At 42.6% G+C, this 17,961-nt stretch overlaps 1 protein-coding gene and 1 long non-coding RNA gene across 3 annotated transcripts; both read left to right on the top strand.

Moving 5' to 3' along the window:
* The first annotated feature begins 1,628 nt into the window (after positions 1–1,628).
* On the top strand, positions 1,629–4,840 carry LOC134018493 (uncharacterized). The gene is made up of 4 exons (XR_009929942.1): positions 1,629–1,854; positions 2,013–2,050; positions 2,184–2,364; positions 4,677–4,840. It is a non-coding gene; the product is annotated as an uncharacterized LOC134018493 (long non-coding RNA).
* A 1,266-nt stretch (positions 4,841–6,106) lies between these two features.
* LOC134018489 (deoxynucleoside triphosphate triphosphohydrolase SAMHD1-like) lies at positions 6,107–16,859 on the top strand. 2 transcript variants are annotated; one of them, XM_062458453.1, is made up of 14 exons: positions 6,107–6,270; positions 9,882–10,042; positions 10,128–10,243; positions 10,541–10,611; positions 11,092–11,235; positions 12,357–12,457; positions 12,561–12,693; positions 12,779–12,870; positions 13,097–13,212; positions 13,330–13,466; positions 13,549–13,620; positions 14,048–14,152; positions 14,284–14,409; positions 15,956–16,859. In XM_062458453.1, exons 1-13 carry the CDS (start codon positions 6,184–6,186, stop codon positions 14,407–14,409), a joined length of 1,461 nt encoding a protein of 486 aa, XP_062314437.1. In that variant the 5' UTR covers positions 6,107–6,183; the 3' UTR covers positions 15,956–16,859. The 2 variants fall into 2 exon arrangements, with proteins under 2 accessions (XP_062314437.1, XP_062314438.1); XM_062458454.1 differs by lacking the exons at positions 14,284–14,409; positions 15,956–16,859 and having other exon boundaries at positions 14,019–14,062.
* Positions 16,860–17,961: the final 1,102 nt, after the last annotated feature.

Raw genomic sequence — 17,961 nt, 5'->3', positions numbered from 1 at the left:
TTCACAGTACTACAGGTTTAACCCCTCACTTTGTGTTGCATGGCCGCCACGCCAGGTTACCGGTGGAAGTGGTGACAGGAGCACCGCACCAGGAAAGGAGATACAATCTGGAGGGGTGGGTTCACCACCACCACCATCAAATACTTTTGCAAGCCTACAACCATGTGGCAGACCACGCAAAGAAACAACAACAACGGGATAAAGACAGGTACGACCGCACAACAAAACGGATGTCCCTTCTGCCAGGAGAGCGAGTGTTACTTCGTAACTTTCGTAGGCACGATCAGGACAAACTGGCCCCACGTTGGCAGATCAAACCATTCGTTGTGGTGGCACAGATCCAACCTGGTCAACCGGTGTACCGGATCAAACCAGAAGGACAGCAGGGCCCAGAAAGAATCACCCATCGTAACAACTTGATGCTCTGCACAATTGCCTCAGAACCAGCTGCTATATCTGAGGAAGCAGCAGGGCCAGGTATGGTCGAAGGAAATGGGACAATAAGTAGACCTTTATTCATGCCTTTGTTTTTGCCCCCAAGAGTGGTATCCCCTCATGCAAGAACAGGTGTTCCTGATGCAGTAGTTGGAGAGGAAGTAAGGTTACCCCTAGTCCAGGAGGAAGTGCCAGAGCAAGGACAGGTATTAAGACGGTCACAACGACCAGGCAGAGGACAGAAACCCCACAGGTATGGAGAGTAGATATGGCCTGCTGTCGGGACGACAACAAAAGAAACGGGGGGGGGGAAGTGTCACAGATGTCAGTTGGCCAGCCTATGTTGTCTGTTATTTTAGTTTGGTTTTGACTATTGTTTGCTGTGGTGTTTTCATATTGTTTGCTGTGATTGTGTGCATGGTGTTGTGTGTGCTGTTTGACATCAAGGACGGGGGGAGGGAACTCCCCAGCTGACAGGGACGCAGCCCATCACTGTTAAATGATCCCCAACTGATTGGCCAACCAATGAGAGGAACTCCTTCAAAAAGGAGCGGAGATTGAACAGAAGGAAGGAATTCTACGGGGACACACGCAGGAGCACAGAGAAGCGACGATCAAAATTCCGCTGCTCCCATTCGGACTCCGGAGGCACAACCACGGCTCGTCCGCTGAACGTAAAGGGAAGTACTTGAATCTCCCCTACACAGTTACTTGTCACTGTGCGAACCAAAAGTAGCCAATTATTATTGTTGTCCAGGCAGGCCTACGCACTGCAGGCGGTGGTCTAAGGGAAGAGGGGAGCGGTGCTGCGCGGAGCCGACGGCGTTCTTGGATCGGAGGGGACATACGCCAAAGTAGCCATAGGCTACGAGACATTTACATTGTTTTTAGTATTTGGACATTTTTATCCTTTATATCATTAAAAAACAATTTTCTGCATCTGTCTCTCGGCTGTGTGACTGTGGCCCAAGGATAACACCTGCTTTTAACCGTGTCACTAGTGTGACATTTCCAGAAGAGGTATTAAAACAGTACACACAGAAATATTCACCCCTGGCCCCCACCCTGACTCCAAAACAAAAACACAGACGTCATCATCGACAAAGGTAGAAATGTCAGCATTTAATTGGATGGTTATGCAGGCCTACACACAAACACTTACAATGCACACTCGCTTCCAGTTTCCATCGCATGAAAAAAAAAATCCACTATTCCTTGTAAATTCCCGCTGTCAAATTGAACCATATGAATTTGATGGAAGGTAACTGTTACGTGTGATTGATGCTTTCGTACATCCCCATTACAACTCTAGGTCCTCCAGCGCTCTGGACCTTCTTATCATAGCAGAGGCTAACAGTCCTCTTCAGTACCCTACTCAGGGACTGGAGGTACGACCCCTCAAGACTATCATCATCCCTGGTAAGAGCAGATAATAAACCATACAATAGAGAGCTTCTGCAGCCATTAAAGTGCTGTTGACTTCCATCTGAAGGAATAATAATGAGTTTGGTTTGAGGATAAAGAAAGAGTCTCTTTCTCTAGAATAAATACGATTTTCACTATTGATCTTCCCAAAGGGCTGGGTCTGAAGGAACTGCCTAAAGACATATACATGGTAGGTTCTAGTTCTTTCTGTTTGTTGTATAATTTGGTTTTAGGAAGTGCTGTATGATCAGCATCACTTCCCTGTTTGGACTTGATCACTTTCCATTTATTTTGCATTTTATCACCATGGTGCTTTCTCATAGGTGAATTTGACTGCCACCATGGGTACGTTTGATGTGGCTGCCACAGTGGATGCAGTTTTCATCACAGGGGCGGGGCAAATGCACATAAGCATGTCCAGTAGACATCTTCCGAATTTGAACCGACAGCTTCAGTTTGTCACCTACACAAACACTGTGTTCCACCCCAGGACAGCAGACATACGTGAGTCCATAAAAAATACCGTCAGCTACATCAGAAATTAATATTTTGTTAAACCTCAAGTAAAATATATCATGCTCGCCAGATAGACATCAAGTTTGAGCAGAGACAATGGGTGAAGAACTGCAATCCATGAAAACAATCCATCCACGTTGCACAGTACCTTTTGACATGAAAGACAGAGATTTTGGAACTGCTCTCATGTGCCACCCATCATTCCAACCCCACCCATAACCTTCTCCACGGCATACTTGATGGCTTGGTGACCAAAGAGCCGTCGCGCACTAAACCATCGAAAGTCATACAACCCAAAGTCATGTGCTGTATTTTGGGTGACTGTTGGGAGGTGGAGGTGGAAGGGTGGAGAGAGAGTCAACAAGTCTGTAAAGTTGCAGCACACTGGGACTGTAAACGAGTTCCAACAACATCAAGTGATTTTGGTTGAAGGACAAATTTGCCCTTGTGTGTAGAAAGTACAGCAGAAGATCAAGTATCAGAAAGGCATAGTTCTAGTGTTGACGTTGATGATAGGGAGTCAGATGGGAATCGGGCTGTTAATCGGAAGGTTGCCAGTTCGATCCCTGGCCGTGCAAAAATGACTTTGTGTCCTTGGGCAAGGCACTTCACCCTACTTGCCTCGGGGGAATGTCGCTCTGGATAAGAGCGTCTGCTAAATGACTAAATGTCAATGAAGTGGTTAGATTCAAGGAATGCTGTTTAGCCACGACGTTCTCTCTTGCCAAGACATTGTTTGCCCGCTGTCTTTTGATGGGTTTGGATTCTCTTGGAAATTGTCTTCCGTGTTGCAAGTTTAGAGGGCATTTACATTTTCAAACAGCTATGAAAACCCCCTGCAGTGTCTGAGCTTCAGAGTTTTCTTTTAACACATTGATGGTGGGGGCATCAGCATCTAGTCTGTTTCGTGTAAAGGAGTTTGTAAGCTCTCAAAGTACGTCAAGAAAGAGGTCCAAGTTCTCTCAAAACTCTGTATGGAACCATCCGGTGTGTATCTAATTTTCTCCAGTTTCAGGAAAAACATAATGTCTCATCCATCTACTGAATGTGGGTGGTGATTGATCTTTCCACAGGAGTAATATCTGACGTCTAGCAAGCAAAGAGGTGAATGCTATGACAGCATAGGCCCTGCCTTTAAGAGATTGAGTTTCTTCTGTGAAACCAAATATGGCACATATTGGTTTTGGAGGGATGTGTATACCAAACATGCTGCAGTAGGCCTGAAATGTGTCTGGCCCAAATGTCCTGAGAAAAGGGCAAGACCAGAACATATGTATGTGGTCGGCTGGGCGACTTTTACAGCAGGGACACGCAGGGTCAACACTAGGAAAAATCTTGGCCAATTTAGCCCTGGTCCAGTACACTCTAAGGAGGATTTTAAGTTGAATTAGGCCGTGTCTGGCACAAGGAGGGGAGGTGTGTACTAGATCAAGTGCTGCTTCCCATTGACCCTCTGTCATTGCTTCCCCAAAGTCATCTTCCCAAAGTTTTCTTATGGTTTGCAATCACAAAGTTGTTTTTCTTTTCTACTTTCAGTATTTTTTTTCCTAAACCTTTCATCCTATCTATTTTGGCATGTTTATCAACTCCACGGATACAGGGTGTACGTTCACATTTAACACACACACAGCAAGGCACTCAAGAACACACGCACGCACAGGATATGTAGCTGTTGGAATTATGGAAAGTCACTGTGCAGGTTGAAAGTGATTCTTGGGCGTGCATCACAGTGTATGTCAATAAACAGGGCTTATTGAACAGGATATGCACCCTGTTTGTGGGTGCTAACAGCATGTTAAGTTTGCACAGGGTGTCGCACTGCCCCTGTGACGGCTCTGTGTTTACCCATACACTTATCTGGAGGCTGTGTTTGTTGCAGCAACCGGTTTGCATCTCACTATCTATACTGTAGTACCGACGCTAAGTGAAACAAACATTTACATTGTCATTTAGCAGACGCTCTTATCCAGAGCGACTTACAGTAAGTACAGGGACATTCCCCCGAGGCAAGTAGGGTGAAGTGCCTTGCCCAAGGACACAACGTCATTTGGCACAGCCAGGAATTGAACTGGCAACCTTCAGATTACTAGCCCGATTACCTAACCGCTCAGCCACCTGACTTCAAATGAAACAAATTCATTTGAATCCAGTACAACACACACATAGATTGGGAATAATGAATTCCTGTTTAAGACAGAATGGAAAATACGTCTTTTGTTTTTCTACTGTTGTGATGTGACAAAGACGTTAAGATTAATAAGTGTTTGTATCCATAGTGACCATATCCTGTGCTCTTCCAGTTCAGATGGAAACCCATGGACACCACTCAGTCTTTACAATCACTGTTGGACATGTCATCACCCCAAAACTCGTGAAACCAGCCTTCAAAGAAGAAGGTGTGTTATACAGTTGTTTGTCTGAAATTAAACAGGGTCAAAATAAATGTTTCGTTTTTAGAGTGGAATCAACCTATTTTTGTATAAACGGTTTCATTTCTTCCCAGTATCAGTTCCCTTGTCACCATCGCTACCAAGACCTTCCTGCGCTATGATAAATTACAGGACTTGATTGACAGCATACGGCAGTACTACCCTGACATTGTCATAGTGGTCGCCGACGACAACGAGGAGCCCCAGCCAGTCAAGGGCCAAGCACACACACACATCTAAAACACAAACACACCTAACCCTAACCCTAACAAAACTTACTTGCGTTCTTGAGAAGAACGTTCTTGCCAAGCGTCTTGCGACTTGCGAGAAGATGGAGAATGATTTGAGATGCGTGTTCTTGCAATGACTTCTGGGAAATCAGATGCTGACCAACCGAGGTTGAGCCGCCCAGCACCCAGACCACCGAGGCTGTTCCTGCCGGGGAGTCTCGGCTGCCTGCCACCAGTACCCAGACATAGTCCCGTCCTGTGCCCCGACCCGGTCCTGTCCTGTGCCCCTGCCTCTGTCCTGTCCTGTTCCAATGCCGCCGCCCAGTATGCAGACGACTGAGGCTGTCCCTGCCGAGACTTCTGGCCGCCACCTTCTCCGCCCGAGGACTTCTGGCCACTGCCTACTCCTCCCGAGGACTTCTGGCCACTGCCTACTCCTCCCGAGGACTTCTGGCCACTGCCTACTCCTCCCGAGGACTTCTGGCCACTGCCTACTCCTCCCGAGGACTTCTGGCCGCCACCATCCCCCGCCCCTGTGTCCGCACTCCCAAGCGCCCCCTCGTCCACGCTCCCAGGCGCCTCTGTGTCCGTGCTCCCAGGTGCCTCTGTGTCCGCGCTCCCAGGCGCCTCTGTGTCCGCGCTCCCAGGTGCCTCTGTGTCCGCGCTCCCAGGCGCCTCTGTGTCCGCGCTCCCAGGCGCCTCTGTGTCCGCGCTCCCAGGCGCCACCGTGCCGCCCCGTCCAAAAGGAGTCCTGGCTGCCGCTTCCTGGGTTGTGCACGGCGTCTCCACCGTCTCCTGCGCCCATCCTGCCCCGTCCAATCTTTTGTTTAGGCCAATGGAAAATAAAGTTTCTTTAATCCATGGCCTACTATTAATGACATTGCAATACATTGTAACCATTCTTGAAAGAAATGAATTATGTTATGTTTGTAGCATGTATCAAAGAACAGTAAACAATTTAATATTTACGGATTACTTAAAATGGTATTCAAAGACATTCGGAGGTGTTGGCTAATGATCGTCCGCAGATGGGAGTGTCGTCCTCATTACTGCATAAAAGCACACTTACATCTCTACCTGGCGTTAGTCAGAAAATCAGTTACCTCATCACATCAGTTCACTAGTGCCGTTTTATTTCATTCCTCAAAATGATTTGCTCCAAATGCTCAACTCTGGCTGACCAGGCTCCGGACAAGCCGAACACGATTGACTGCCAGTTCAATGTGCAGGGAAAGGTAAATATAGCCTTCTTTCTTAAGAAGGATCTTGACAGTTTTAGCGTAAAGAAGACAATCCAATAGTGTGTTGAGAGGAGTCTTATGCAATGATCATGTTTTAGTATTTTTTTTTTTTATTAATAGGTAAAGATGCTGTGCAATATTGTATGTAGAAACCCCCATAGGTCTACGTGAAGTTTGTTTCAATAGCAACAGAAAGATGAATTAGAGGCTGTCTGGATGTGATGTTGAAATGAGAGGGTGGTGATGGAAATAAAAGAGACAAAGGAATAAGATTGAGTAGAGAAATATCACAATCTTCGTCTTTAAAGTCAGAATATGCAGGTAGGTAAACGATGGCACACAGGAGGCTACAAACGATGAACAATGTCATATTGTTTTTATGTTTTAGTCAAAATAAGATGATCGGTAGGCCTCTCATTTAGAAACTATCTTTAGTTTTGTAATGTTTTCTTAGCCTACCTCAATTCTGACTTGTGTACCGAGTCCGACACCTGGACTTCTGTGTGTGTGCTGCAGTGGCTATTTGGCAAGCTCAGAAGAGCGCGCTGACATGGAATTCTGCGTGCATCAGTTTGTGTTTTAGGTTAAACACATTTACAAGGGTTGATTGGGATATTGGGTTTATTTTTTTCCGGGATTATCAATCTAAATTAATATACTGACTAATAAAGTAAATTGTTAAAACTCAAACTTTTGATTTTACTGGGGCACAGCAGATTTATACAGTAAAAAGGATCTAACAACGCCCCTGCCCCTTGATCTGATGGAAGAGAACTAAACTGGAGAGTATATGGGAGTCGGTTAGGGAGTCTGGCTAGTAATCAGAAGGTTGCCGGTTCGATTCTGGCTGTGCCGATGACGTTGTGTCCTTGGGCAAGGCACTTCACCCTACTTGCCTCGGGGAAATGTCCCTGTACTTAGTGTTAGTCGCTCTGGATAAGAGTGTCTGCTAAATGACTAAATGTCAATGTAAGTATAACCAAATATGCTGAATTTGCAGGTATTTTAATCCATTGGATAAATCAGAGCATGGTCAAGGAAATTTACATTTAATAACATTGCAATTGATTTGTATTAAAGGCAAACATGTTAAAAATAAAGGTTTTAAATATTAATTTGCCTAGATAATTGTAAAGTGGAGGGAGAAAGAAACTGAATGAAGAAGAGAGCAAAGAGAAGTAGCAGCTAGAGAACACTGGTCCACTTTTATACCGAGACCATCATCAACCAACCTGACCATGTTTTATACTGAGGCCATCATCTGTACAACCAACCCAACCATGTTTTATACCGAGACCATCACCTGTACAACCAACCCAACCATGGACCCTTTCTCATCAACATTGAGTATATCACTCCCAGGTTTTTGTGGGAAAAATGTTCAGCTCTATTAAAAGATTTTATAATACAAGTCATTGCGGGTTGCCGATTCCAAATGCCACTGGATTTTGTCCTCAGCATAAATGCTTAATCCTCATCCTACCAGCATATTTAACATTCAAGGCCTACCTTGTATGTTAAATTGAATACAGACAATAATACTTACCACTGTAATAAACCATCAAATCAGAATTTTAACTTTTTTCTTCTTAAAACATTACCTAGATATGTAATTAAAGTAATCTGACAAAAGAATGACTGATTATCATATTATTTTAGGAAAGTCACAGTGATTTTGCTTGTTTTAAACGAAAATCTATAGCCTACTTTTCTTTAATACAAATTGCAGCTTTTATACCAAGTACATTCCACATCGATACTTAAAAGCTTACCTATCATTATTTGATTCTGGTATAATTTAGTTTTCAGTGATTTCAAGTAAACATTATTTGTGTTAGGTATATGACTAAATGTAAAATGACTAAATGTATATTTATGGTGAAACCAACCAGAGTCGTTTAGACCCCAATATAAAATAGTTTATATAAACCCACAGACATTGTCTTTCAATATAAAGTAGCCTGGCCTAGCCCATAGAGACCTTGGTCTCAGTATGACCCCCTGTCAAAATAACGTTTAAAATAATGTTGAATAAATGTAATTCAAATTTAGATTTTTATTTGTACACAATATAAAATGAATGGTGTTTACATTGAACACCACACCCTATACAGCCAGCACACGATTTGGCTCATGCTATACTCAGGTGTTAAGACCCCGGGTAGAGCTCGTTTACGTCTAGGTGTAGGGAGCCATAACGTAAACCGCAAACACCGAATTTAAAATAATAGGCTACATATGTTTATTTTACAAAAACACTCCAGAGAACAATGGAAATACGAACGGTGCCAAAGAAAAGTAGGACTAATTTATCAAAAGAAGCCCTAACCACGTAACCAAAAACATCCCTAAACTAAAATACACGTAGCACTCGTGTAACATAGATGTTAATGTAATGGCATCCATGGGCAGCTTACCTATCCCCTCGTCACTGGGTGATGAACCAAACGAAACAAAAATCACTATACCGAGTAAAGCCGAGTAAAACAACAACAAAGAATACATGTAAATATAAGAACAGAAGCACTGGGAAAACACGAAAACAAAAACGAAAAAAAAAAATTTCCGTTCACGCTGGACAGCCGATGGTAGAACAGATCAAACACGGTTTGGGTAACAAGTCGACTAACGAACGGAAGACAAGTGAAGCCTGAAAGAGAGACGGACAGACATATGATTGGACAAGGACATGCGCACTGTGACAACGATTGAGGTTTGACAAGCCAATCACAGAGGGACATTTGAAAAACGAATGAGAGGGCACAATTGTACAGATATACAAATGTGTCCGTAACATCAGGGCATGGCGTGACAGGAGCAAAACATTTGCTACCTTCCTGTCTTTGTTTCGGAGAAAAAGCTACACCTTTTTCAAATAGATTTTCAATCGAATAGATTTTTGGTCGAAGCAGATGGAATTTTCCGAGCTCCCATGACGGTCTGCTCGGATGGCGACTTGGAGCATGGCAGTATCCGCTCTCCTCTTCATATGTGGCATGACTAGGGCATGCCACATATGCCACATAAAGTATTTCCGTTGACAGATCGGTTGCCAGTACTGGACTAATCATACAGGTTCAGTGCTGTAAGTTCTTACAGGTGAAAAATTCCTGCGGTTGAAACGCTGGCTTGCGAGTTGGGGGTCATTATGTTTCCCAGCACACATCGTGAATTCATTCAACACAGATTCGTGAAGAAGCTCTTAACCCTCGTGCTGCCTTCGGGTCACATGACCCAAAGGTTCACAACGAACCATCGTTGTGTTTACCCAATTTCACCCAATACAAAAACAAATAAAAATAATTTTCTTTTAACCATTGCAATGTGGGGGGTCTGAGACAGCCCGACAGTTAAAAGAAAATGCTTCACTTTGTTTTTGTATGAGGTAAATTTGTCGCAATACGACAGTGGGTCACAATGACTGATGGGTCAGAATGACCCGAAGATAACACAAGGGTTAAGAGCTTCTTCACGAATCTGGGAAACCCGGCCATTGTTGTTTAGAGTTGTTCAAAGGTCGGTTATTATTCCATCACCACAATTGACATGGGATGAATAAAAGTGTTGGATGATAATTATTCCTTCTTTTGTTTCAACTCTTTCAGGTGTTCAACGATCCAATACATGGGCTTGTGCCAATGCACCCTTTGCTGGTCCGCATCATTGACACACCCCAGTTCCAGAGACTTCGCTACATCAAGCAGCTTGGAGGGGCCTGCTATGTCTATCCTGGGGCGACCCACAACCGCTTTGAGCACTCCATAGGGTAGGACATTCAAATGTTTTGGCGATGATACTGGACGATTTAGGTGTTGTTTGCTAACTAGTTGTGTGTGTGTGTGTCGGTCTAGAGTGAGTCACCTGGCAGGGAGACTGGTCCGGGAGCTGAAAGAGCGGCAGCCAGAACTTCAAATCTCTTGCAGAGACTTCCTCTGTGTGCAGATCGCTGGCCTCTGCCACGACCTGGGTGAGGGAAACACACACACTCAACCTTGTACACTCACTATGAACTGAACTGCAGAGTTTCATTTCAAGGTGTGGCAGAAAGTGCTGAGAATGAAATGTTGTTTTCACTCACTCTCTTTCCCACTGGGTCATACAAGACTCATTCTGACTTGAATATGTTTTCCTCACCTGTGAGGAAGCTCATGTTGTTTCTCAAGATATATCTATTCCCCTTTCTCTCACACACAAATACACTCATGTTTTCCATCTTGAGTTAACAATCTCTCTCTCTGTACCTCCAACATATTGATTTTACCAGGACATGGCCCTTTCTCCCATTTGTTTGATGGGATGTTTATCCCCAAAGTCTCTACAGGAAGGAAATGGAAGGTAAAAACTGTTCCGTCTCCCTTTCTCCATCAAAACCCCCCAAATCAATATTTATTATAATACACAGGCAAACATTTATGGGAATGCACTGGCTTTATTTGTGTGCGTCCTGTTGTTGTCAACTGAATAGGTTTTTAAAGCCAGTGATTCCCAGATGTTTCATAATGACTGAAGCAATTGCAAATATCTGGTCTTCTATAAAAATGGTTTCAATTACTGCTGCACGATTATTTTAGGTCAGATATATTTGCATTCCCTACAACAAAATGTGACCCATTTCAAGTTAGGACAGGGATCCAGTCCCATAATGCTAAACTATTTAGGTGCAGGAAACCATTCTGCTTTGGTTTCTCTGTATTTTTGTTGTCATGGTGAAGGACTGAATACAAAAATACATTTGTCTTTACAAGTGTATGTCGGCAAAACGTGTGTATGTGCATATGGGTTCCACTTTGTTCACCAGAATCTTCTTTTCTTCAGCACGAGGATGCGTCCGTGGCCATGTTTGACCACCTTGTCGACAAAAATGAATTGAAGATGGAGCAGCATGGTCTGGTCCTGCCTGAAGACCTGGACTTCATCAAGGAACAAATTGCTGGACCGATTGACAAAACCCCTGGGAAGGTAACAGTGACAGCAGTCAGTTTCGTTACAATACATTTAGTCAAAAATAGGAACACTTGAATGATTATTAAGATAATAATACACATCCTGTCCAAACTGGTAAATATTTAGTGATCTTGAGTGAAAAACGTTTAGAAACCTGAGTGCGTCTCTCTCTTCTCCTACTACTGAATTCTTCCCCTCTCGACCACAAGGTTCCTATCCAGGAATACATAGGCTTGTTAATTATACAAGTTAACATGAGCCAAAACAGGGTTGAATGGCCCTTAATTGAATGGGATCAGTTTGATTGCATTAAATGTTTAACGCCTCTTTATGCATGCTTGATATAACTTATTTTGACTTCTTATTTAATGGCTTTTCTTCATTTAATGGGTAACTGGGTGAACACAATATTAACATGATGATATGTTTTCAATGTCCTTGACACATGGTCAAGGACACATGGTCATTTTGACCCCAGGCTGTTTTAGCTGTATAAAACAGGAACTATCAACATTTTACAAACATTTGTTTGTTGGTTGTTTTGGATGATTCTCGGTATTCTGAAGTGGAATTGGGTATTCTTACTCAGTCCTCCAATAGTGAGGGGGGAAACCAAGGCAACCACAAGACAAGGAGACGCAACACATTTAGGACTATTATTATAATGTAATTTATCACCCAACCACTTAGCACTCACAAATTATCTTCCACACGCGAAAGAAAACAGCACATGTATAGAAAATTAATAGTCTCTTACTCTTACATTCTGTAGCTCTGTTTGATTGTAGCTCTCTATGACAGTATGACACTGGTCAACTTTCTGAATTTTAGATTTTGTTTGCCCTCCATATCACTGTGTCAATTAAATCAACCTAATGCCTAGTAGTTATGTTCTATGATGTAGACAAAACTTTCATAAATGAGTGACCTATAGAACTATGAACAAATCTATTGCTCACTTTATTCAAAGTAGAGTGAAACACAACATCTGAAGAGGCAAAAGATTTAAGGGAAATTAAACAAGTGTAGGCTATCAGCTGGCCATTTTGCTAGACACACTGTCAGCCTAATTAGCCAATAATCAGTCTCAAGACACCCCACAGAGGTCAATGAGCATCGCTTTCTGCTGTTTCCAGTGGGCTTACAAAGGCAGACCAGAGAAGAAGTCCTTCCTGTACGAAATCATAGCCAACAAGAGAAACGGTGTTGATGTTGATAAATGGGACTACTTTGCCAGGTATGTCATGCTTTCAACCACTTGTTTGTCAAAGTTGTTCATAGGTCTTTGAAATGGCATTCCTAAACATGTTCTTATACATTTTCTTCTGTCAAACATACAGGGACTCTTACTACCTAGGTCTTCAGAGTAACTTTGACCATGACCGCTTTATCAACTTTGCCCGAGTCTGTGAGGTGGATGAGGAGGTGGATGGGAATGTGGTTAAGATGTCTCAGATCTGTACCAGAGACAAGGTGCTACTTGTAGCCAGGCAAACCCTTTATCTCCAAATAGGGTATGACTTCCAAAGGTTCACTGTACTGATGTTTCTCTCAATAGGAAGTGGACAACCTGTATGAAATGTTCCACACCAGATTCTGCCTCCACAGACGAGCTTGCCAGCACAGAGTGGTTGAAGTGATTCAGCTCATGTGAGTATTGTACAGAAGGGGCTCACATACAGCTTCATGTGGGAAGTCAAATGTATAAATAGAGAGAGGGTGGAGACCACCGTTCAATCAATCAATATTTATAGAACATGTTTAAATACAACCATGGTTGAACAAAGTGGTAAAATAAAAGTTCACTCTTAGATGTAATTGCTACATTGTGACTCAAATGTTTTCTTGTCACCATCAATTTGCTTTGGCTCTCCAGGATCGCAGACGCCCTTGTCAAAGCAAATGAACACATCAAGATTGAAGGCTCTGGGGGGGAAATGTTCAGAATGTCAGACACCATAGATGACATGGAGGCCTACACTAAACTCACAGGTTCAGATTAGCCTCATGCTCTCGTTACATTTTCTCAAACGTGCCGGGGATAACACAAGAGGTCAACCAAAACCTGTCTCTCTCTCTCTTTTTCATCCTCTCTCTCTCCTCATGTAGACCATGTGTTTGAGCAGATCCTCTACTCCCCTCCTGACTCCCCTCCTGAGCTGACTGAGGCAAGAAAGATTCTAGAGAACATCACCTGTCGGCGTCACTACAAGTATATTGGCAACACTCGAATGGAGGTCTCACAGGTGTGTGGGGGTATAAAGGTAATGGGTTCAGTTTGGTCATCATTCATTTTAAGCCAGAGGAGTAGCAATGTCTCATTTCCAGGACCAGTTCGAGGTTTGGGCACGTGAAGTGGAAAGAGCCTGGAACCTGGATGCAAAGGACTTTGTACGCAGTGTAAGTTTCCAGACTTTGTCCCTTTTAAAAAACATTAGAAGACGTTTACTGCATTGCTCCAAATGTCTTTATTGGTGGAATTTTGTCTCTTTGCATAGAGTTCATTAAAACAATGTTGGATGTCATTTATTACCTTGAGATGGGAAGAACGTTTAAGTATTCTAGGTCTGAGGACCTGGGTCTTTTATCACTCAACTCATGTTACCTGTGTAAAACTGCCTCAGGTCATGTTACCTGTGTAAAACTGCCTCAGGTCATGTTACCTGTGTAAAACTACCTCAGGTTATGTTACCTGTGGAAAACTGCCTCAGGTCATGTTACCTGTGTAAAACTGCCTCAGGTCATGTTACCTCTGTAAAACTGCCTCAGGTCATGTTACCTGTGTAAAACTGCCTCAGGTCATGTTACCTGTGTAAAACTGCTTCAGGACATCAACATGGACTATGGGATGAATGAGGATGACCCTATTGACCAAATGCGCTTCTACAAAAAGGACAACCCTACCAAAGCTGTCCCAATCTCCAGAGACCAGGTCAGACCAATGCTGGTGTCAATTGAACCTCCTACCACTCACTTCTATGGTTAAATGTACAGCATTGAATGAACTGGAACACCTGTGGCTCTACTGAAAGACATGTTCAAACCAACTGTAACCTCTACCAGGTGTCATACTGCAGGCCCGAGAGATTTTCACAGCATCAGATCAGGATCTACTACAAGAAGGAGATTGCTACACAGACTATGATTGACATTATGGGCCACTGGTGCAGATACTTCCCCGAACCATAGGTAAGTGAATCCGTAAATGAGTCAAAATAAAGTACTTTATTTAATACAGCACATATTTCATACTGCACCCATTTCATACTGCACATATTTCAATACAAAAAGTCCCTCGTAATAACACAACACAAAGCTGTTTGTAGAGTTTCAGAATAGTTTATGAAACAAAGCCTAGCGAGCCAGAAGCAGATTCTTAGTAAAAGTTTACAGTTTACTATTACTTAGTAAAAGTACATCTCATTTGTACCCTTCTCAGGGGTGTGGCCTATGTATCTATTACTTATTGCTCTTCCTTCATTGTCATAGCAATCCAAATGACTTAACATGGTAGTACATGGCAGTGTCCTTTTGTAGGTGTTTCAGATATCAAGTTCTGAATGTGAAGGTTAATGTGACACACCAAAAATGTCCCCAACTTGTAATTTCAGTTAAAAGCTAATATCTCCGCTAATTTGGAATATACAGTATCTGTTATTGGTGAACACCCTATAGGGAGACATGTTTTCCCCTGGTGTGCTGATTAACAACAAATTAACCTGGTGGTTAATGACAAGTTACATTCAGTAGTTTATCCCACATTTGAAATCCACATATAAATCTATTATAGTGGACATAATAGGTTCTACTTTTTGTTGCTAATGTGAAAAGAGGCATAACGACTTTCAGAATGTTATATATATTGCGTGGAAATGGCAAGACTTTACAGTGAGGTCAACACAAGATACACTGTATGTTTTCTTTCAGAATAGAAAACATTTTTACAATACCCTTTACTCAAGTGGAGAGACTTTCCTGTAGGCCGGTAGTTCTCAAGTTGTGGTAGCAGTGGTACTTGGACCTCAGACCACTGTAGAAATGTTGGCAAATATTGGCCAGATGTATGAAGTCAGTAACACAAACAAACAATGAGATTGTTAGGTAGGTAGTGTAGCTAGTTAGCCTGGCTGCCAGCCCAACTTCGTCCCGCCCACAAAAAAATTTGGTCGGGAAGTTGGGTCTGGAGGGTCTCGTATTGTGGACAACTACAGAAAACCCAAATCTGGGCGGACCAATGAAATTTCCAGGGCGGGCTTTATACGATGATGGACAGATGAACAACAGTAACGTAATCACCCACGTCACAAGAGAGCGCTTAAGTTGAATTCGTTTTGAACAAACATACTGCTGGAAATCTGGGATGTTATGATTCTGCCATCGAGTCTGTTTTAGAAGACATCGACAGCGCATTCATTTTGAAAGAGGAACAGAGAAACGCAATCAAGGCATTTGTCGATGGAAAATATGTTCTTGCCGTCCTTCCTACGGGATTCGGTCAAAGTTAACATAGGCTACTACGTTGCTCTGATTGGTTGTAGATCTATCCAATTGAGCGAAGAGGCATTTGTTTTCCAGGTTCGTTTGAAACACGCCCCGTAGTCACAGCCCAACGGAGAGTTCTCAGACTCATATTCTGACTAGAATTATGAGTATGACAAAGTCAGGCTAGTAGCTAGTTACAATGCTTGGTATCATGGTTTCATATTCATTAACATGACCCACTTTTTAACCCCAGGTGGAACCCCAGAATGAGTGAGGGCCTGAACCAAAGATCAGGAGAACCAAGGAATAAAGCAACAGAAATTCTGAGCGTTCTCCCCAGAGAGCCCTCTTCTCAAATGATGAAGCACAGTGATATTTAGTCGGTGTATACTGTGCATTGTGTTGTGTAACAGATGTGTAACTTGTCTTATTGTTAAACTGCTATGCTTCTTGGAACTGCAAACAAGACTTTCACCCACTGGTGCACTTGTGTACATGGTTGAGTGACAAAACGGATTGGATTTGTTTTAATGGAGATGATGACAAAATGATTAAGATGCAAAAAAGAAATGAGTCACTGAGTCAGCCTTGTTCAAACACTTTATTCAATTTCTGCCTTTTCTCCAATCACTCTGAGATGTCATCTCTTTCATGTAGTTCAGATGATTAAAAAAACTAAAAACGTATATTTATATATTGTTAGATGAAAATGAATTGGAATGCAAGCATCAAAATGTCTTTATTTTTGTGTTTTTTGGGGGGTAGAAGACATGTTGATTCTGTCTGGGATTTCAAACCAAGTTAGCATCATAATCGTAGCCTACATATTTAACATTGGCTATTCAAATATTTTAATGGATGTGGTAGTGGGCTGAGCCTGTCAATAAGTTATTCCAATGACTGTTTACCCTGCGTGTCATTTTAGTGTTTAGTTTAAGTTTGTCTCCCTCTACAGGATGAGATAATGGCCAATAGGCCCAGGTGTGGCTTACTGAGTGCAAAAAGCTGTTCTTGCAAATTAGTTATTAGGATCCTGATTTCTTTCCACATTTGTTAATGTTTTTTGTACCTGTCTTTTAATCTGGAACATGAAAACGGAATAAAATATTAAAAATACATTTTTTGGTTTTCAACTACAACAATTGTGGACATTCCACTTCTTGAGCCCCAGCAATGACATGGCACGTACAAACATTATGTACGAGAGCAGGAAACCCTTTGGTCACCTACCAACAGGAAACAGTTGAAAATGGCACACCTGGTGATAACCAGGGGTAAGTGGGTGATAACGTTGATCTCGTAACTCAACCTTCAACTGCCCCTTTACAACATCCACTTACCCCTCCCACATCATGTGCCTTCTTTCACTTCAATACTGCTAACACTTAATTACATTTAATTATATAGCAGTCAGCATGAATGCTTCAGATATACAAAATGTGTAATGACAATGCTGAACATATATTCCAGATATAATCAATGCTTTCAGATAAAATAAGTAATTATAATGATGAACATATATTCCAAACGTATGCACCAAAATGTGACAGGGTCTGAGAGAGTGAGAAAAGGGTTATTCTCAAGAGAACGTATCCTTTCGTGAGAAGAAGAATGCAATAAGTCAGCAGGGGGTGGCGAGAGGACCATGACCGGACCATGACCGCACCACAACCTCACCATGACCGCACCATGGGACAAGGAGAGGGTCCAATGGGCCTCACAACTCTGGAGAGTCCACACCAGGTGATAAAAGATACATGAGGTCTCACTACTCTGTGGGTCTAGAGGGGGAGACAGAACCGGTTTAGGCGGTGGAGGATGAATCCCTTTGCTCGGAGGAGGATGTATCCTTTTGCCACTGGGACATCATCTGACCTTTATGTCTGCCCCCTGGGACATCACCAGACCCTTGGACTGCCCACCTAACTGCCCAAAGACTTCTTCACGTCGGTGTATTGTATTCATTGTTTGATTTGCATCAGTTCTTATTAAACTACAAAGAACTTGGTCTGGCATTTAACCTTGTATTCTTCTCCACCCAAATTAGAACATACACAACATTAGACAGGCCCATCTCAACTTTTTGAAAGATGTGTTTCATCTTTCCTAATTATGCATAATTCATAATTGAGCCAAAATATCATTCACCGTCAACAAGTACACCTAGTTGAGCAGGGTTAGTTTTTTCTTGATAATACATGCACATTTTTTCATAAATGTTTGTATTGGCCTTGATCTATAGCTTCTGTCAGTCTGTGA

The sequence above is a fragment of the Osmerus eperlanus genome, chromosome 4 (genome assembly GCF_963692335.1).
Source record: "Osmerus eperlanus chromosome 4, fOsmEpe2.1, whole genome shotgun sequence".
NCBI lineage: Eukaryota > Metazoa > Chordata > Actinopteri > Osmeriformes > Osmeridae > Osmerus > Osmerus eperlanus.
The sequence above is the reverse complement of the archived record's forward strand: the minus strand, read 5'-3'. Positions and strand labels throughout refer to the sequence as shown.

Coding starts and splice junctions, on each gene's coding strand:
- LOC134018489 (XM_062458453.1), top strand. CDS start 6,184: ATGATTTGCTCCAAATGCTCAACTCTGGCTGACCAGGCTCCGGACAAG. Junction 11,236..12,356: donor TTGACAAAACCCCTGGGAAG/GTAACAGTGACA, acceptor TGCTGTTTCCAG/TGGGCTTACAAAGGCAGACC. Junction 14,153..14,283: donor TCCCAATCTCCAGAGACCAG/GTCAGACCAATG, acceptor AACCTCTACCAG/GTGTCATACTGCAGGCCCGA.